Source organism: Schistocerca americana, chromosome X (genome assembly GCF_021461395.2).
Source record: "Schistocerca americana isolate TAMUIC-IGC-003095 chromosome X, iqSchAmer2.1, whole genome shotgun sequence".
Lineage (NCBI taxonomy): Eukaryota > Metazoa > Arthropoda > Insecta > Orthoptera > Acrididae > Schistocerca > Schistocerca americana.
Window position 1 is genome coordinate 900,656,358 of NC_060130.1, and position 22,075 is coordinate 900,678,432.

The window sequence follows — 22,075 nt, forward strand, 5'->3', positions numbered from 1 at the left end:
TTTTCTGAAATAATATCGGGACATAATGGACACCCTGTATATGTGATAGAAACAATGTGGCCACAGTTGTTCAGAGTCAAATGCTATTTACTATATGATGTAAATATTACTTACAGTTCATCAGTACGGTATCGTACACTATACTTCTTCTATGAGCAACTTTAAGCAGTAACTTCTCCAGAAGCAAGGGGTCAACAGGCAGTTTTTCGATCTGAACTGAATATAGTCTGCAGCATCTGGTAGTGGAAACGTAATAGATTTTCCTTTGGAGTGATTGGTTCTATGCAGAGCGGCGTTTTCCGTCTTTAGCCTACAACATGTGCTCGATATCTCGTTATACTGAGTTGTGTACCTACTTTTGGTGGATTATTATTGTACCCCTCTTCAATGTGCAACGCACGTTTGCAGGTTTAGTAGGAGGAGCTTTCAATAAGTAATGCAATACTTTTCTTTTCGACCAATTTCCAAAACAATGCAGAATTTGTTATGGTATATCATGGAATATTCGCGCTTCAGCTCCTGTAGTTTCATGAGTTTTCGACTGGTTGCGGCGCTATATGTAGCCTTCAAAATAATCTGTAATGTAGGTGCTTTCCAAGCACAGAGCTATCATTGAGTTTCGTTCGGCGGAAAACCAAGGCCGCACGGGATTAGCCGAGCGGTTTCAGGCGCTACAGTCATGGACTGTGCGGCTGGTCCCGGCGGAGGTTCGAGTCCTCCCTCGGGCATGGGTGTGTGTGTTTGTCATTAAGATAATTTAGGTTAAGTAGTGTGTAAGCTTAGGGACTGATGCCCTTAGCAGTTAAATCCCATAAGATTTCACACACATTTGAAAACTAGGGCATGGCAGATATTCATAGGTGCTTCTAGAATGTCTACGGAGACCTGGTAGTGAGTTGTTGGGGCGAGGCGTCTGTCATCATCGCAGCAAGGTCTCGAAAACCTGTCAGATCTCCCGCGTGCCGGTCGTCCGAACACAGCTATGACTCCTGAAATGTTGGAACGTGCGGACACTCTCATTCGAGGTTGTAGCGTCGCAAGTTGTTCCGAGCGAACGTTTGTTTTAGGATAGCTTGCTCTATGTAACTTCGGGGGCTGACATCTAGCGGCGTACCTGGGAGACACACGTGCATCTGTCATTGCCTGCCGTGGGAAAGCTATTCAATGTCTCTAACTGAAGCGTCCATTCACCACCTATAAGAATCTAAATGAAGGATAGTAGTTTTCGTTTAATCGCTTTCAAATAGAAAGGTGGTGTGAAAATCTGAGCTTTCTAGCGGGCATAGTTTCAGAGATAGAAAAATTTTCTTTAAAGTTAGAAAAACTACACTTAAAAAAGGAAATTCACTTGGGAAGTTTTATGACTTCTTTTTGGTTGTCAATTGAAATACTCACCTGAAGTATCAGGGCATAGAATTATTTAACTGAAATTTAATTTAAAAAATTTCAAATACCTTACAATTTTTGTAGTATGAAATCTAGAATAACTTCAGAAATTATTATTAAAATCAGTATTTATTTTATTATGTGTTATGTGAGGCTGTGAGTAAATGAGGGTGTGTATGTGAGACATTCGTCAAATTTCAATATTGTATTATATCCGTCTTAAGTAAACTGCAAGAGTTACACAAGCCTGTCGTGGGAAAATGATCCTAGGGGATTTACCCACTTTGCTGATGCATGTCTAGGTGTGATTACTATTGTAACAGAGCAGCCAGCAAGTCAGCTGGAGTAAGATCTGTATCTAAAGAATATTTCCAGAATTATTGTCTTTTCATTTTCGTTTGTTAAACATTACTTTAATATATGCATGTCAGATTGATGCAAATGCGACTGTGAATAACGACTGGTGCAGGCCAGTTTTGGCGCGAGTATGATCATGAGCGAGTATTCTGATTGGGCGTCAGTATGGTCAGCCAATCAGAATTGAGGCGGTACGCGCTCGTTACCTGTTATACTGAGAGTGAGGCTGGAAGAAGGAGATCGCTCACGAGCTTTGAATGCGGATGGTCATGTTACAAGTGCCATTATAAATGTTGTGTAAGATGAAGAATTACTCAGTGTTTGAGTTATTGGTGAGCTAAGTCGATAACAGTTGTTGTTGAGGACTGCTTGGCGAAATTTCAGAGGTTTTGACTAAATGTTCAAATGCGTGTGAAATCTTATGGGACTTAACTGCTAAGGTCATTAGTCCTTAACCTAAATTATCCTAAGGACAAACACACACACCCATGCTCGAGGGAGGACTCGAACCTCTGCCGCGACCAGCCGCACAATCCATGACTGCAGCGCCTGAAACCGCTCGGCTAATCCCGCAAGGCATTTTGACTAAATCTGTTGGTCAGATATTCGCGTGTGAAATATTGGCCTTCATAGAATCTGCGTGGCATGTTTCAGTATTCAACTACCGAGCATTTTTGGCGAGCAGTTTCTTTTTTAGAAATCCACAAGAAAGACCGAATGTAATAACTCATATTAGTGGTGAAATTAATGATTGTGCAAACGTTGTTTAATTTGGGTCGGGTTTGGACAGATTTCTGGCTGCTGTGCGTGTGAAATGTGTGTATGACTCGTGAACTGGAAGGAAATAGCCAATAGCTAAATGTGGACTGAAAGTACCTTTTCTTTGGTTATCAAGGACAAAATAAACATTATTGTGTGGGAATTTCGGACATTATTTTTCACAAGCCAATCAATTTTCTTACTTCCCGATAAAATTGGATGGCAGTATTTCTACAGAACTTTCTTTCATAACTAGAGTTGGGCGGCCTCAGTAATTGTAGATATTAGGTAGTGTTTTTTATCAACGCTGCTTTTACATCATCTTGTAAGTATCTGAGTTGCCGAGTGAAGGGACATTGAGCAGACGCCGTTCTGAGGTAGGTGAATTTTAATTTTAGCCTGCACAGTGACAACGACGAATAGACACGAGAAATTAAACCCTGACCCGCCGCAAGATGATCGACAGATCACAATCAAACACCTCGCTGCTCAACTAGTCGTCTCAGTTGGTAATGATAGCACTCTCGTTTACTAGCTGCGGTTTTAAAAGGTATTTGTCAGCTGGGTTCCTCGCCACCCAACAGAATACCATAAACAGCAACGGAGGACCATCTTGTGTGGAACTGCTTGCACGTTATGAGGCTGATCGTGACAACATTTTGTCGGACATCGTTACAGACGATGAAACATGGGTTCATCACATCGACCCGGAAACAAAACGGCAATCCATGTAGTGTCACCACACCGCCTCTCGCTCGAAGAAAAAGTTCAAAGCAGCGCCCTTAGCACGTTAAGTCATTGCGACGGTCCTCTGCTACTCTGAAGGGGTTATTCTGTTTGATTTCCTCCCTCAAAGCGCAACGATTAGTTCTGAAGCAGAGAGTCAGAAAACATAGGCAACGTAAAGGTGCAAGATCACCAGCCTTGTTAAGCTGGGTTGTCACCTTATAAGTCACATAGTGCTCTGGATAAAGCCACGGCTCGATCCAATCATTTATTGCCATCTTCACCACGACATAAAGTTGTAGTTGTTCGTAAGCTGTTCAGTGATTTGTGTGGAAATTCATCAGATGGAAAGTCAAAAACACCCAGTCATGGCAGCAGGCCACAAAATAGAGGCCTTAGTTGTCAAAGTAGAAACTTGGTAACTGGTTCCTACTGTCGTGAAGGACGTTAGTCGCCAGTCACCAGACTGAAAGGACACAAAAGCAATTAGAAAAAATAATGAGAAGAAGACAGTTCATATTCGTCACTTAGTCGTGTCCATCATGGAAACATATGAGGCATTCAAACAGGAACACCCTGAAGTTCAAATTGGGAAATCTAAGTTTGCAGAAATACGGCCACCACATGTTCAATTAAGCAGCAAACAACCTCATAACGCATATTTGTGTAAATATCATGAAAATTTCATAAATGCTATCAGCACCCTTCATAAGAAACATGATAATATTCCAGCTTACAGTAACATATTTGTATCAACTACCATATATCAGCCACCTAGTGAGCTCTGTTAGCGAACTGAATGCAACACATGTCAGAATGGTAGAGATTTCAACAAAACCCATTAAAATAGACGAGATGGAAATTGTAAATTTATCATGGTATGTTTTGAAGATGGAAGAAAATGGCTAAAATTATTAAAGTCGAAGAAGAAGGATCTACAGCTGATATAGTGAAATGCGTAATTTCCAATTCCTAAGTTTCTTCTTCAGTGCTATACAAAGGGAGCTCAATCTGCATCTTATTATCACAAAATGAAATGGTTCTGAACCAAGATTCTAAGGAGTTTGCATTGCTGCATATTGATTTTGCTGAAGATTACACTTGGCCTAATCACGATGAGGTTCAAAGTGGACATTGAGCACAAGCACAAGTTAGTATTTTCACTGTGTCACTGTGGCATTCAGGTTCTCGTCACCCAATTGTTGTTGTTTCAAACAACTTAGCCCATTCCAAGGATACTGTGATTGCATACATTAGCAAGGTACTGCCAGCTATACCTGAAAATGTGAAGGTAGTTTCAATCTGGTTATATGGACCTGCCTCACAATTTAAAAACAAATATATTACTGCTGCTGTATCTCAACTTCAATTGTTCCACAATGTGGAAATATATAGGAACTTTTTTGCTGCATCCCACGGTAAAGGAGCTGTAGATGGAATTGGTAGAGTTGCGAAACGGCAAGTGTGGAATGCAGTAAAAAGGCGAAAATTCATAGTAGATGATGCATTAATTTTTACTCAGGCACCTGCAAGTACCACAAGTATGCAGGTTTTTCATATGTCTACTGACGAAATTGAAGGAATCAATGTGAAACTCAATCTGTCTCAAATATCGTCTTTAGCACCATCAGTACCAAACATGAAAGGTATTCACTGCTTTCACCACGAGACAGGAGTACTACAAACATATCTGCTGTCATCAAAGAATTTCCCTGCTGTAGATCATCATACTGAAGAGACTATAGAAAGTGTAAAAATTGGAGGCTGGTAGAAAGTGGAATATGATGGTAAATTCTATGCTGGGCAGGTACGTGCAATTTTCGGAAACTTATCTGATCAGTGCAATGGAGCATGCTGCTCATTACTGGAAATGACCTGCAAAATGTGATGAAATGCTGTACACACAGGACAAGATTATAAATACGATTGATCCACCTGATGTTTTCAATGCAAGAGAATATTTTCAATTATCTGAATTTTAACTGAATTTACAGTTTATTTTCCCAGCTGTCATCCTCTTATAATTTTCCATAGTGTTTAAAAAATGAAATGTAAAGTTCTTATTTGGTAAATAATGTCATATTGTTATTTCTCTGCTCACAGGATAAACTTTTTCCAACAATAAGTAGCAAGTAACATGAGCCACGTAACATCGAATCTCGCGCTTTTTTCAATATATTACAATATTTTACATGGTATAAATATTTTTAGAAATCTGTAACTGTGTCATTTGAATGCCAACCTAATTTTCATTTCCTCTGACAAAAACCAGATCCATACTGCTAGTAGTTTTAGGACATTTTTGACCTAAATTGTACATTAGCAATAGTATGTCCCAAATTTGTAACATGAGTCACAATATAAATTACTTTCTTGTTCTTTAATTTTAATGCTCTCCACTGCTTAAATATTAATTCAAGACCTTTGTCTGAATAACACAATGTATGATGATGATTTATAAAACAAATATATCTTTATAGATTAATAAAAAGTCAATATAATTAACCAGTCATTTCAAAATGTAACATGGGGCACCATGGAATCTCCCAAAGTATGATCTGTCGATAATTTGTGGTTTATGCTTTTCAGAGTTCTATGTTCTCAAGCTGACTGGAATTTGTGTTTTTTGTTGTGAAATTGTTTCTCATTTATATTTGTTATGTTCACTGTGATTTCTTTTTGCTTCCCGTATGTGAGATCGGCTATGTTCAACGCAACTTTGGTAGTAGATATCTAGTGTTTGATGGCTGAATCATGTAGATTTGGCGCTAGGTTGTATTTAAGCCCTTTGTTAAGCAAGAAAGTTTTTTGTTCTGTAAATACAGTATCTGTAAGGTTTTTTAGTCTTGGGTAAAAGTCAAAGTTAGATTGATATTCTTTTACTGGAGGTTTTGTATGATGTTGGGTAACCATGAGCTTATTGAATTTCTTGTTATGAATATAACTAACTTACGTATTTGTGAAGTGTATGTATCTATCAGTTGATTTGGTAATGAGATCGAAAATAAATGGCGTTACATTTTTGCTTAAACATAAGTGGGCTACATACGTTTCTTAATTGATGATTTCTTTTCGGCATAGTTGGTCCTTTATCTCTTGATTTATCCAAAATCTTGTTGTGTAGGTCTTGTACGAGGCATAAGGCTGGACTTAGCTTTCATTTCAATGTGGAACACGTAGGAGGTATTCTATGCTGGAGGCAGCACTTGTACTTTACGCCTTCAATTACTTTAACAAGCTTCATTTTCAGGCGTAAAAATCGCAGGATGTGCCCTTTTATTTCATGTACCAAAATCGTCAACAGTTTATGCTCCATACGACCTGCAGTGTAGAATAAGGCAGTAAGTGACATATTTATAAGGAGCGGTGAACCGTTTAGAAACTGAGTGAGGATATATAAAGGGTCGCGTAACCTGCGAAACATTTTTGCTCTACATAATTATCCGTCTGTCTTTTACTTAAAAGTAAACAGTATTTATAGCGAAATTGAAATTATCAATATTTAATCCAAATTTTATTCCAAAATGGTTGATTTATAAAGTAAAAATAAAACAAACAATACAGATTTATCATAGAACGCTAGAAAATGCATTTCCTCAAAAAAAAGGTAAAATTTAAAAAAAAAGCCTCAAAACAAAAACTTATCAAACATAACTTTAATAAAACTTCCTGGCGGATTAAAACTGTATGGATATTGCGGAGACATGGCTTAGCCACAGCCTTGAGGATGTTTCCAGAATGAGATTTTCACTCTGCACTCGGCAATATCCTTTCTTCCAGGAGTGCTAGTTCTGCAAGGTTCGCAGAAGAGCTTCTGTGAAGTTTGGAAACTAGGAGACGAGGTACTGGCAGAATTGAAGCTGTGGGGACGGCTTGTGAGTCGTGCTTGGGTAGCTCAGTTGGTAGAGCACTTGCTCGCGAAAGGCAAAGGTCCTGAGTTCGAGTCTCGGTCCGGCACACAGTTTTAATCTGCCAGGAGGTTTCATATCAGCGCACACTCCACTGCAGAGTGAAAATCTCATTCTCTCATCCCTTTTATATACCTTAGAGCTTATATAAAATTTGTTCCTGTTGTTCATAAACAACTTTCACACTTATCACTTGTAACAGGAAACATTTTCCTTTGATCATGATGAAGAATGTTCTACTGAGTACAAAAAAAATCACAAAACTAATACAGATTTTTTTATGTATGTGCATGTAAATTATGTTTGCAGCAAAAGTAATTTCTTCGGTTACATAAAAGTACAGAAGTTTCACGATCAGCTAATTTTTATTACTTATAAAACGCAGTTTATGTTTTTTTGAGGATGTGGACTAACAATGAAGGATGTGCGGTTCTAATTATGTGCAAAACAAGCAAGCAAACAAAAGCAACGAGAAGTCGTCGGTTCCCAGTTTCTCTCCTATGTTTGTTTCCCTGCCAATGCTACAAAATGGCTCAAATGGCTCTGAGCACTATGCGACTTAACTTCTGAGGTCATCAGTCGCCTATAACTTAGAACTAATTAAACCTAACTAACCTAAGGACATCACACACATCCATGCCCCAGGCAGGATTCGAACCTGCAACCGTAGCGGTCACGCGGTTCCAGACTGAAGCGCCTTTAACCGCACGGCCACACCGGCCGGCTGCCAATGCTACAATTACTACCGGTAATCTTACGATTTAGTACGTTATTTATGTATTTCACCACAAACGATCGAACTGTAGCTTTAGCAGAGTGCAATTCTACACGGCCCATATCTAACTGGTAGTCCAGTTGTGCCCCAGCATATCAGGAGCGACAGTAAGAACAGCTGCTGCGATGCAGTGTCGAAAGTCTTCGAGATACTGTGGAAGAAATCCCCACTATAAGTTACCAGTTGTGGCTTGTGCCATTGTTGCAGCATGTAGCGATAGGTGATATCATTGACAATTCTGTCGGCGGGCAACATGGATCCGTAAACGATCTTGTTGGACGCAGAACAGAACATGTTACCTTTCTTAGAATTCCGGATGTATTCGACAGTTGTATGTGGATACTACGTTGCTCATATGCGTATGTTGTGTCGGTTGATCATCAGTGCAGAACTACAGAAGGCGCAGTTTGTCGTCATGCCTTATGACTCGCAGGAGCTGTAATTTGTACGGCCTCACTCTTAATTGCTTACGTAGGATTTTCCACACTGTTGGTTAGGGGATGTTCGATTCTGCGCAAGCTCGATATGAAGAGTCTGTATGACATAACAACATTACGTGCCTCTCATGGCCACTATCCGTTCTGATACAGCCGGTCGCCCCCAGCGTCTTGCATCGAACAAAAAGTCATCCTCCTCGAATTTATTGCACGTCACTATGTTGTATAAACTGGTGCTGTCTTGTAAAACACTCAGTACCTATTGGTAAGGAGCAAATTGTAGCACACAAAATGTTTTCTCTGCTTGGTTCGCCGCCGTCTACAGCTACTACAGTCAGTGGCACCCTTGTCGGCGGTTTTCCAAACTAATTTGCCGGAACCACGTTCAAAAAAAGCGTTGAGAGTTTGTCTTTTACGCACTGGATCGTTTTTTACGTCACTCTTAGCCATTTATCTACACCGATTTTTCGAAATGTTTCATAAACTTTATAATTACTGTGTATATTCAATGTTTTGGGCGAACACTGACGAACATTTGAATAAGCAGTCCCAACATAATTCGCAATTACGATGCACTAATAGATGGTTTCCAGCTATTGCCCCTTTGCTAAAGTCCTGTAGGAACGTTTAGTTGACGAAGATGAACTACAAATTTTATTCTTGTTGGAAGAAAGAGAGCGAACATAGTTTGTTCTACATTTTTAATGTTTAGTGGTTCAGTGACATGAGTTTGATGTCTGTTATTCTTTTCATTTACCAGACTTAGATTTTTTTTACATAAGAAGGAATTTTCATGAGTATTTTCTGTTCTAGTGTCGGTCCAAGTCGTTGAAGAAAACTGGACTATTGTTCTTCAACCCAGATGTTGTTCGGACTGCACGTTTGTATCCAGAGGCTTCAAGTGCAAAGTGAAAAGCTGTCTTAGTAACTGTCCTTGGGCGAGAAGTTCAGGTAACACAGTTTCATATTTCGATATACAGTAAGGGCAATGCACTTAAGTTTTTTTTTACTATGTGATTTTGGAATAGTCAGCTTGACTGTTCTATGGAACAGTGAAAAAAGGTTACAAAATAGACAACAGCACCTGTTACATTCAGTACAAGCAATAAGTTGTTTATACATATTGAATCTATAAAAGGAAACAGTCTTAAGTAAAATAAAAAATTACGGTCACTGCTACAACGCTTCCTTGCGGCAGAATTGGTCACAAAATGCGTAACAAGAGAGCTGTCGTGTTAAAGAAGAAATGGTAACACGATGCAGATTGTTACGCGCATTTCGTCATGAGTAATCAAACGTCGTGGACGCGTCAGATTGTTCCATTATATACTGGAAATGACTTTCATCACTCAATCTGGTTAGCGCTTGCTACTGTACTCACAAGGGAACCTCCCCATCTTACCCCCCTCAGATTTAGTTATAAGTTGGCACAGGGATAGGCCTTGAAAAACTGAGCACAGATCAATCGAGAAAACAGGAAGAAGTTGTGTGGAACTATAAAAAAAAATAAGCAAAATATACAAACTGAGTAGTCCATGCGCAAGGTAGGCAACATCTAGGAGAATGTTAGCTCACGAGCGCCGTGTTCCCGTGGTTAGCGTGAGCAGCTGTGGAACGACAGGTCCTTGGTTCAAATCTTCCCTCGGGTGAAAATTTTAATTTTTTATTTTCAGATAATTATCAAAGTTCAGCCACTCACACATAATCAACTTCGCTCTCAAAAATTCCAGGACATGTTCAGATTTGCTTGGACATATACAGGATTTGATGGTCTACGCACAGAAACATTTGAAAACGTAAAAAACATACGTTTTGACAGAGCACAGGGAAAACTGTGCGACTCTGAAACTGTTGCATTCATTTGATGCAGTTTATGTGACACACTCTTATGTTTTCCTCACTTTTTTTGGAGTGATTATCACATCCACAAGAAAACCTAAATCGGGCAAGGTAGAAGAATCTTTTTACCCATTCGCCAAGTGTACAAGTTAGGTGGGCCGACAACATATTCCTGTCATGTGACGCACATGCCGACACCAGTGTCGTATAGAATATATCAGACGTGTTTTCCTGTGGAGGAATCGGTTGACCTATGACCTTGCGATCAAATGTTTTCGGTTCCTATTGGAGAGGCGCGTCCTTTCGTCTACTAATCGCACGGTTTTGCGGTGCGGTCGCAAAACACAGACACTAAACTTATTACAGTGAACAGTGACGTCAATGAATGAACGGACAGATCGTAAAGAAAGTAAAATTTTCACTCGAGGGAGGACTCGAACCAAGTACATTTAGTTCCGCAATTGCTCACTCTAACCAAGAGACCACGGCGCTCATCTGCTATTGTTCTCCTTTATGTTGCCTATATTACACATGGACTACTCAGTTTGTATATTTTGCTTATTTTTTCATAGTTCCACACAACTTCTTCCTGTTTTCTCGATTGATCTGTGTTCAGTTTTTCAAGGCCTATCCACTGTGTCAATTTATAACTAAATCTGAGGGGGGTGCGATGGGGAGGTTCCCTTGTCAGTAATTACTGCTAATTAATTTACTTGTAAGTGATGATGCGAGAGGACGCTATGTATGGTGCTAAGAAAGCAGTTCGTGGTTAATATTCACAAGTGGTGTTTCGTAAGTTCACTGTTTGTATAATAGGGTGTAGTCACCTCGTGAGAGACCCTCGAGAATGGAAGCGAAAACCGTTGGGGAAGTCGTTTTTAGCACTATTTCCCGAGTTAAAAAAAAAAAAACTAAATGCCACCCAGGCCTGCAGGGAGCACTGATATCGACAGGAAAAATTATAAATCCATGAAAATCCGACAGCAAAACCCGTCCACAAAAGACTAGAGGCAAGCTCCTCATCAGATTCCTCATTGGACACTACATCCAAATTCAAGCTAATTAGAGCGCATACTCTCCAAAAATGTGTACAGCACATTTCTGCTGAACCCGACAGTTAACGCACTTTGACAATATCTAAAGAGTTATGAAATTCGTGCCCGTACTTGGAGAGATACAGTTGAAAGTTGCTTAGATTACTCTCGAGTGTGGATGTCTTGCATGACCTATCCGAAACACCTGAGATACTCAAAGGTGCTCAAATGTTGTCCACTCACTCTAAGGCTGCCACCTTTCCAGACAAGACTGGCCCGCAAACTCCCCATCCACTTGACTGATTGGAGTTTCAATAACAGGATTAGATGCCCTGTACAGAGAAATCAAGGAGAAATCCCAAGGTATTACACTCTTCCCCCTTACCAAGAAGTATGAAATGCTGACTGAAATTTCTAATGGAATACGAGTGAAACTGAGTCAGTATGATATATTTCTGCTGGAAAGCCTTCAACATCACGTGTCAGATCAAAACAAGTCCAGGACTTGAGAACGGTGAGGGGCGTCCGTCAGTCGTCGGTAGTTCAGTTGCACGGTGAGTAATGGTATTCATTCATGAGATGGCTGCAAGAGAGCCACGAACAATTAGCGTGCATGCCCGGAGGACAGGACTGGGCACTACGTTTTTGAAGGCACCTGGGAGAGCTTTGTCGAACCAGACAGTATGTAGCGATCTCGATGCCATCAATTTGACCTCTATGCGTCAATTAAGAACAACATCAAAAGCCTCTTAGTACTGTGGTGTGTGAAGAAGGCGGACAGGGGGACAACCAGTATGTCACTTGGGTTAATGGTCGGCCGGGGTGGCCGAGCGGTTCTAGACGCTACAATTTGGAGCCGTGCGACCTCTACGGTCGCAGGTTCGAATCCTGCCTTGGGCGTGGATGTGTGTGATGTCATTAGGTTAGTTAGGTTTATGTAGTTCTAAGTTCTAGGGGACTGATGACCTCAGAAGTTAAAGTCCCATAGTGCTCAGAGCCATTTGAACCATTTTGGGTTAATGGCGTCAGGTCCTCTTGATCTATGAGTGCAAGATTTGTCAAACACCTGATGATCGTCGTCAAGTTTGCAGAGGAGGCCTGGTACCTGAGCACGTTTCCCGTCGCACAGGTTATGCAGCAAGATCGATCAGTGATGTTTTGGGCCGGTACCAAGTACAAATGTCCGACACCTGTCATAGCTATCGAGGGTAATATGAGTGCAATGTACTATCGAGAGAAAATCCTCATCCCATGCTCCAGCTTTCCGATCAACATCTCGGCGGTGTATTCACCTTTTAAGACGATTAAGCACGAGCACACCGCGCCAAACTTGTGGACGCCTCCCAGCAGCAGGCAGGAATCATTCAAATTGTATGGCCTGCGGTATCTGCTGACGTGAACAGATTGAGCATGCTCGGGACCAGTTGAAATTTGCAGTGCGTCGTCGTGGGAACCCTCCTCACTCATTGGATGACCTCGAGAAGACCGCTGTCGAAGAATGAAACAGGAGTGAACAGCAGCATGTTTACCACCTGGTTCAAATGGCTATGGCTAAATGGCTCTGAGCACTATGGGACTCAACTGCTGAGGTCATTAGTCCCCTAGAACTTAGAACTAGTTAAACCTAACTAACCTAAGGACATCACAAACATCCATGCCCGAGGCAGGATTCGAACCTGCGACCGCAGCGGTCTTACGGTTCCAGACTGCAGCGCCTTTAACCGCGCGGCCACTTCGGCCGGCACCTGGTTCAAATGGTTCAAATGGCTCTGAGCACTATGGGACTTAACTTCTGAGGTCATCAGTCCCCTAGAACTTAGAACTACTTAAACCCAACTAACCTAAGGACATCACACACGTCCATGCCCCAGACAGGATTCGAAATTGCGACCGTAGCGGTCGCGCGGTTCCAGACTGTAGCGCCTAGAACCGCTCGGCCTTACCACCTGGTCAAGGAGGGTCCAAGCACGTTTCAGTGCAAAGTGTGGAATAACACGATATTGAGTGATAACAGATTTTGAATTAGTAGATGTACACTATCGAACAGTCTGCCTTTTATTGTTTATGTTTTGCACTGCCCGAGGAAAAAACTGTGAAGCACCCACAAGGGGAAGAGGACACGAAAGGGAACTACACGGGAAGAGTGGGTATGTGATGTTATTACAGTGATTACAATATCGAGTCATGTTTACAAAGAACCTGGCAGTCTGAGCCCACTTATCAGATAGAGCGGTGCACCCTCTCAGATATGGATGCGTGCTCTGATTCGTTTGGGAAGGGTGTCACAAAGCTGTTGTATCCTCCCCTAAGGCACGCTGGCCAACAACTGCTGTAACTGGTCCACGATATCCTGCCCTGGCACTGGTACAGATTTGACGTCTAAGCTGGCCCTACACATGTTCTATCAAGGACAGATCTGGCCACCTTTTTAGCTACAAAAGTACCTCAGCATCAGGCAGATAGTTCATAGGGACACGTGCCATATGGAGACGTGCATTGTCCTACGGAAAAATGCCACCACGATAGCGTGGCATGAGAGGAAACACGTGAGGATTCCGGATATCCATGATGTACCGTTGTACCATCAGAGTTCCCTCAGTCACTACCAGCCGCGACCTGAAGTCAAACCTAATGGCTCCCCAAGCTATTATAACGGAACTCCGCTGTGCTGCCATACTCGCCGACAATGGTCATCCAGAGTAGTGCAGAATCGAGCGAGGTGGCGCAGTGGTTAGCACACTGGACTCGCGTCCAAACCCGTGTCCAGCCATCCTAATTTACGTTTTCCGTGATTTTCTTAAATCGCTTCATACAAAGGTTGACATGGTTCCTTTGAGAATGCACGGCCGACTTCCTTCCCTACTCCGATGGGGCCGATGACCTCGCTGTTTGGTCCCCTCCTCCAGATCAACCAACCAACCAACCAGAGCGGTGCAGAACCGCGATTTATCGCTGTATGCAGTGCGACGTCATACATCAGCAGTCCATGCTTCCCAGTCACAGAACCACTCCAAATGTAGCCGTTTATGTTGACATGATAACGGTAGGCTACGCATGGGAAGATAATTCCCTAAACTGGTTGCTGCTAGTCTCCGAGCAATGGTGAGCGATGACCAGCGCCGGCTTTAGGGTGGGGCGACTCGGGCGGTCGCCCAGGGCGCCGGGGCCCAAGGGGCGCCACGTATTAAACGCATGTAAAAAAAAAAAAAATTACAATTTACAATCACCCATTTCGCGAAACTAAAATATTATTCAGTCTCATTCAACATACGTCGCTAATCTCACGAATGCGCGATGAATTCGGGGTAGCAGAAGAGAAATCATGCTGAATGCAATCTTCGTATTGTCTGCAACCATCCATGTTTGACGCGGGCTAACACGGGCTCTACCAAAGCGCCTCTCTTATTTGTTTCAAGAACTGCAACAAGGAAGAGCCCATGCAGCCGCACCATCTCTCGTTTACAACAGAAACTACCGGTCGCTCCAAATAAAAGAAAATACAGACTGCGAAATATACATTACATTATGATTTAATTAATACGAATGTACACTCCTGGAAATTGAAATAAGAACACCGTGAATTCATTGTCCCAGGAAGGGGAAACTTTATTGACACATTCCTGGGGTCAGATACATCACATGATCACACTGACAGAACCACAGGCACATAGACACAGGCAACAGAGCATGCACAATGTCGGCACTAGTCCAGTGTATATCCACCTTTCGCAGCAATGCAGGCTGCTATTCTCCCATGGAGACGATCGTAGAGATGCTGGATGTAGTCCTGTGGAACGGCTTGCCACGCCATTTCCACCTGGCGCCTCAGTTGGACTAGCGTTCGTGCTGGACGTGCAGACCGCGTGAGACGACGCTTCATCCAGTCCCAAACATGCTCAATGGGGGACAGATCCCGAGATCTTGCTGGCCAGGGTAGTTGACTTACACCTTGTAGAGCACGTTGGGTGGCACGGGATACATGCAGACGTGCATTGTCCTGTTGGAACAGCAAGTTCCCTTGCCGGTCTAGGAATGGTAGAACGATGGGTTCGATGACGGTTTGGATGTACCGTGCACTATTCAGTGTCCCCTCGACGATCACCAGTGGTGTACGGCCAGTGTAGGAGATCGCTCCCCACACCATGATGCCGGGTGTTGGCCCTGTGTGCCTCGGTCGTATGCAGTCCTGATTGTGGCGCTCACCTTCATGGCGCCAAACACGCATACGACCATCATTGGCACCAAGGCAGAAGCGACTCTCATCGCTGAAGATGACACGTCTCCATTCGTCCCTCCATTCACGCCTGTCGCGATACCACTGGAGGCGGGCTGCACGATGTTGGGGCGTGAGCGGAAGACGGCCTAACGGTGTGCGGGACCGTAGCCCAGTTACATGGAGACGGTTGCGAATGGTCCTCGCCGATACCCCAGGAGCAACAGTGTCCCTAATTTGCTGGGAAGTGGCGGTGCGGTCCCCTACGGCACTGCGTAGGATCCTACGGTCTTGGTGTGCATCCGTGCGTCGCTGCGGTCCGGTCCCAGGTCGACGGGCACGTGCACCTTCCGCCGACCACTGGCGACAACATCGATGTACTGTGGAGACCTCACGCCCCACGTGTTGAGCAATTCGGCGGTACGTCCACCCGGCCTCCCGCATGCCTACTATACGCCCTCGCTCAAAGTCCGTCAACTGCACGTACGGTTCACGTCCACGCTGTCGCGGCATGCTACCAGTGTTAAAGACTGCGATGGAGCTCCGTATGCCACGGCAAACTGGCTGACACTGACGGCGGCGGTGCACAAATGCTGCGCAGCTAGCGCCATTCGACGGCCAACACCGCGGTTCCTGGTGTGTCCGCTGTGCCGTGCGTGTGATCATTGCTTGTACAGCCCTCTCGCAGGGTCCGGAGCAAGTATGGTGGGTCTGACACACCGGTGTCAATGTGTTCTTTTTTCCATTTCCAGGAGTGTATTTATATCGAATATTTGTGACTTAATGACTCATGTACATTAATTAATAGATCATGCAATGCGTGCACTGCATTCATAGAGAATTCTCCCCTAACTTAGTGAAATAATACAGCGCCACACAATGTTTGTTAGACTGCATATGTTGGCAGCGCTACGATTTGCACCCGCATGTCAGTAACTGTCAGTAAGAGTCGGAGGCAGCGGTCATGTTTTCGTGGCTGAGTAATTGTGAGTGAAACGAGTGTCGTGACTGTGTCAACATTTTAATTTTCTGGTAGGTGCGAAAAACATTTTTATCTTTCAGTTAAGGTTTTTTCTAGTTACGTCTACTGATAGGTGAATTTCTTTATTTGTTATAGATCGAATATTGTGGTCGCGAAATAGAGCAGTGTCCAAGCAATAATTTGTCAAATTCTTAAATCATGCCAGATGAGAAGGAAATGATTAAAAAAAAGCTTTCTGGTTCAGAAAATCGGAAAAGAAAAGCTGAAAAAGAAAAAGTTCTTGAAGAAACTAAAAAGCACATGAATATTTATAAGTACCTTAAAGAAAGACTGTGAACAATTATACACAAAAAATATACAATCACCTATTGAAGGTGATCAAATTGACCAGCGCAGTACATCTTTGCATGAATCCTCTGATATTTCCCCAAGTCAAAATCAACACATGACATCTGTGGTCGATGAAAGTATCAACGTTCTTGAAATAAAAGAATACAATGTTTCTGATGTAGGTACGTGGCCAAAAGTACTTAATGCTAGAGATATAGATCGCATTATAATATGCGGACCCTCACAAGTACGTCTAAATAACTTTTCAAAAGATGAAAATGGGCGTCATTTCTCTTCAACTCATTACACAAGAAAACTATCAAACGAAGAAACTATCAGACGACGGTGGCTAGTTTATTCTGTATCAAACGACAGTGTCTTTTGCTTTTGTTGTCGACTGTTTGATTTAAAGTCAACTACTAATTTGACTACCACTGTGGGTTTCAGAAATTGGAAACATTTAAGTGAAGCTCTGAAACTGCATGAAAATAGTCCTAACCACAAAAAAGCATTTACTCAATGGACTGAAGCTGAAATCAGGTTTGAAGCTGGATTAACTATTGACAAGGAAGAACAAAAGCTAATTTCTAAAGAAAGTTTACGATGGAGCAATGTGCTTCAAAGATTGATGCACATTACTTTGTATCTGGCTGAAAATAATATGGCATTCAGAGGGTTATCGGATAAATTATTTATCTCAAATAATGGAAAATTCTTAGGTCTTGTACAGTTATTGGAAAAGTTTGATCCAATCATGGAAGAGCACGTCAGACTGGCATTGAATGGTGATTTGGCTGACCATTATTGCGGCAAAAATATACAAAATGAATTAATAGAACTCATGGCATCACACGTTATGTCTACAATCGTATCCCGCATAAAGGGTTCAAAGTATTATGCAATCATAGCTGACTGTACTCCAGATATAAGCCACAAAGAACAACTTTCGATAACTTTAAGATGCGCCGATATAACAGAGGATGGCGTAAGTGTAAAAGAACATTTCATCTCATTTCTGCAAATAGATGATACAACCGGTGAAGGCCTCACAGAAAGCATTTTAAAAACATTGAGTGATCTTGACCTTAACATTAATGACTGCAGAGGACAGGGCTACGATAACGGCGCGAACATGAAGGGGAAAAATAAAGGCGTCCAGAACAGAATTAAGAAGTTAAATCCACTAGCTTTTTTTGTGCCATGTGGATGCCATAGTTATAATTTGGTATTGTGTGATGCGGCAAAATCATCAGTAAAATCCGTGACACTGTTCGGAATGTTACAAAAAATGTTTAATCTATTTGCTGGATCGGTAAATAGATGGAAAATTTTGACCGACCATTTGAAGATATACACCCTGAAAAATGTAAGTGACACACGCTGGGAAGCTCGAATTGATAGCGTCAAAGCGGTTCGTTATCAATTATGCGAAATTCATGACGATTTGGTTTCCTTGGCCGATGCTACTGAACAAAGCGATGCTGCGGTGCCACACGAAGCGACAACACTAGGAGGACAATTAAAAGACTTCAGCTTCATTGTTTCTCTCGTGGCATGGTATGATATTTTGTTTCAAATTAACGTTGTGAGTAAAGCAAGTCAGTCACCCACAATCAACTTTGTCGAGTTTACGGGAATCCTTGACAAATGTTGCTCTTATTTGGAAACATATAGACAAACAGGTTTCGAACAAGCTATTGTAACAGCAACTGAACTGGCTTCGGATCTTGATACGCATCCATTATTTAAACCACAAATGCGATTAAGACGTATTAAACGCAGGCCGGGTGAAGAGGCTGTTGATGATCAAATAACTGACCCAAAAAAGAAGTTTAAAGTAGAGTTTTTCAATGCACTGTTGGACACAGTGCACATATCCATGAAAGAAAGATTTGAACAGATGCAAGAATTTTCTGCGACGTGGAGTTTCTTGTTTGACATTAAAAAAAATCAAAATAAAGAAGAACTAATACAATGCTGTTCTAAATTACAAGAAAAGTTAACTGTCAACATGAAGTCAGATATTGATGGAAATTTGCTGTGCGACGAAATTTTAGGCCTGCAACACTATCTCGAAGACAGCCAGGCAACGCCTATTGAAGCCTTAAACTTCATAAAAAAGCATAATCTTCAAGAGTTATATCCCAACATCTGGATAACGTTACGTATTTTGCTAACAATACCAGTGACTGTCGCAAGCGGCGAACGCAGTTTTTCCAAACTGAAGTTGATAAAAACGTACTTGCGGTCTACAATGTCTCGAACAAGACTAACCAGTTTGGCCTCACTGTCCATTGAAAATGAAGTTGCAGAAAACCTGGACTTTGCTAATCTGATCAGAGACTTTGCCGACAGAAAAGCGAGAAAAGTAAAATTTTAGTCGTTTATAATTGTTTCTCATTAGGCGTAATATGTTTTGTGTTCTGATGACTGACAGAAAATATAGGTTTATGGCTTACAGTTATATTAAATTCAATAAAAATATGGTACCCAATTCAAAATTAGTGTTTTTTGTTATACATATTACCTGCTATATATAAAAATCAATTGTTGTGTGTTAGTCTCACCAAAACAAAGAAATGGCTTGATCAATTTGAATAATTTTTGTTTTGTTTTGTTCGCTTTAGTGCAGGGGTGCTTCAGAAAAGAAAAGAAATATTTGGGATATACGAGCCTGTTTCAACCACATTTTACGCATCTTTTCTTTGTTTGGAACACGCAAAAACAATTTTCTGGAGTTGTTGTAGATGTACAGTGCAGTACTACGCAATATTTTTAGACAGTTTCCCAAAACGTGAATGCCCAAACAATATATCACTGCTATACTGACTGTTACGGCAGCGACAGCAGCATGCTGGACTGACGTCACAGGCTACACAAGACTCACATGGAGCGTCTTAGTGGGCTTTCAGATTATTTGGATTTCATTTCCATCCAAAAAAATAAAATACTCAAATTTACGATGGAAAAAACCATGTTATGATCATAAGATGACGCCATTAACCACTTAAGACGATTTCTAGAAAACAGTCAAATACCGTGTTGCAAAGCACTGCCAGGTTCGCTATTTATACAATAAAGGGCGCCAACTGGACGACTCGCCCGGGGCACCTGGATGGCTAAGGCCGGCCCTGGCGATGACACAGAATGTTGCAGGGCGTCCGTTACTTGTTCTCGAATGGCAGGCGCAAATATGGAGGCGTTACGCTGTGCTTGCAGCACAGTATGGCAGTCCTCTCTTTATGTGGCCAGACGTGTTCGATCTAAACCTTCACGACGAGTGTCCATACCCTCACATTCCCATGCAGTAGAACATCGGGAAACCGAATGCCCCACAAATACGGATATTGAACAGTTCGACACGCTAGCCTCCATCGCAGCCCATGTAACCGAAAGCTTGTCACTTGGGTCTGTCGTCGGGTACAAGTGGAATACACCAGCGGGAGAAGGACAGTGAGTACACAAGTTGGTATGTATAATCGAGAATTCGCTGCACTGCCTGCCTCATACGCAACTCTTGGGCACGACGATTATTATACAGGGTGGTCCATTGATCGTGACTGGGCCAAATATCTCACGACATAAGCGTCAAACGAAAAAACTACAAAGAACGAAACTTGTCTAGCTTGAAGGGGGAAATCAGATGGCGCTATGGTTGGCCCGCTAGATGGCGCTGCCATAGGTTAAACGGATATCAACCGCGTTATTTAAAATAGAAACCCCATTCATTACATATTCGTGCAGTACGTAAAGAAATATGAATTTTTTAGTTGGACCACTTTTTTCACTTTGTGATAGATGGCGCTGTAATAGTCACAAACGTATAAGTACGTGGTATCACGTAACATTCCGTCAGTGCGTATGGTATTTGCTTCGTGATACATTACCTGTGTTGAAATGGACCATTTACCAATTGTGGAAAAGGTCGATATCGTGTTGATGTATGGCTAGTGTGATCAAAATGCCCAACGGGCGTGTGCTATGCATGCTGCTCGGTATCCTGGACGACATCATTCAAGTGTCTGGAGCGTTCGCAGGATAGTTACGTTATTTAAGGAAACAGGAAGTGCTCAGCAACATGTGAAACGTCAACCACGACCTGCAACAAATGATGCCCAAGTAGGTGTTTTAGTTGCTGTCGCGGTTAATCCGCACATCAGAAGCAGACAAATTGCGCGAGAACCGGGAATCTCAAAAACGTCGGTGTTGAGAATGCTACATCAACATCGATTCCACCCGTACCATATTTCTATGCACCAGGAATTGCATGGAGACGACTTTGAACATCGTGTACAGTTCTGCCATTGGGCACAAGAGAAATTACGGGACGATGACAGATTTTTTGCGCTTGTAGTATTTAGCGACGAAGCGTCATTCACCAACAGCGGTAACGTAAACCGGTATAATATGCACTATTGGGCAACGGTAAATCCACAATGGCTGCGACAAGTGGAACATGAGCGACCTTGGCGGGTTAATGTATGGTGCGGCATTATGGGAGGAAGTATAATTGGCACCCATTTTATCGATGGCAATCTAAATGGTGCAATGTATGCTGATTTCCTACGTAATGTTCTAACGATGTTACTACAAGATGTTTCACTGCATGACAGAATGGCGATGTACTTCCAAGATGATGGATGTCCGGCACATAGCTGGCGTGCGGTTGAAGCGGTACTGAATAGCATATTTCATGACAGGTGGATTGGTCGTCGAAGCACTATACCATGGTCCGCACGTTCACCGGATCTGACGTCCCCGGATTTCTTTCTGTGGGGAAAATTGAAGGATATTTGCTATCGTGATCCACCGACAACGCCTGACAACATGTGTCAGCGCATTGACAATGCATGTGCGATCATTATGGAAGGCGAGCTGCTCGCTGTTGAGAGGAATGTCGTTACACGTATTGCCAAATGCATTGAGGTTGACGGACGTAATTTTAAGCATTTATTGCATTAATGTGGTATTGACAGGTAATCACGCTGTAACAGCATCCGTTCTCAGAAATGATAAGCTCTCAAAGGTACATGTATCACATTGGAACAACCGAAATAAAATGTTCAAACGTACCTAAGTACTGTATTTTAATTTTAAATGCCTACCTGTTACCAACTGTTTGTCTAAAGTTGTTAGCCATATGTTTGTGACTATTACAACACCATCTATCACAAAGCGAAAAACGTGGTCCAACTAAAACATTCATATTTCTTTACGTACTACACGAATATGTATTAAAAAATGGGGGTTCCTATTTTAAAAAACACAGTTGATATTCGTTTGACCTACGGCAGCGTCATCCAGCGGCCCAACCATAGCGCTACCTGGT

At 42.2% G+C, this 22,075-nt stretch overlaps 1 protein-coding gene across 1 annotated transcript in view; it reads left to right on the plus strand.

Annotated features, from left to right (window-relative positions):
- The window catches only part of LOC124555737, a 233,210-nt gene that overhangs the window by 193,358 nt on the left and 17,777 nt on the right, over positions 1-22,075 (plus strand). The window contains exon 2 of the mRNA XM_047129760.1: positions 9,162-9,299. Coding sequence (XP_046985716.1) covers positions 9,162-9,299 — 138 coding nt within the window. The remainder of the gene's footprint in view (positions 1-9,161; positions 9,300-22,075) is intronic.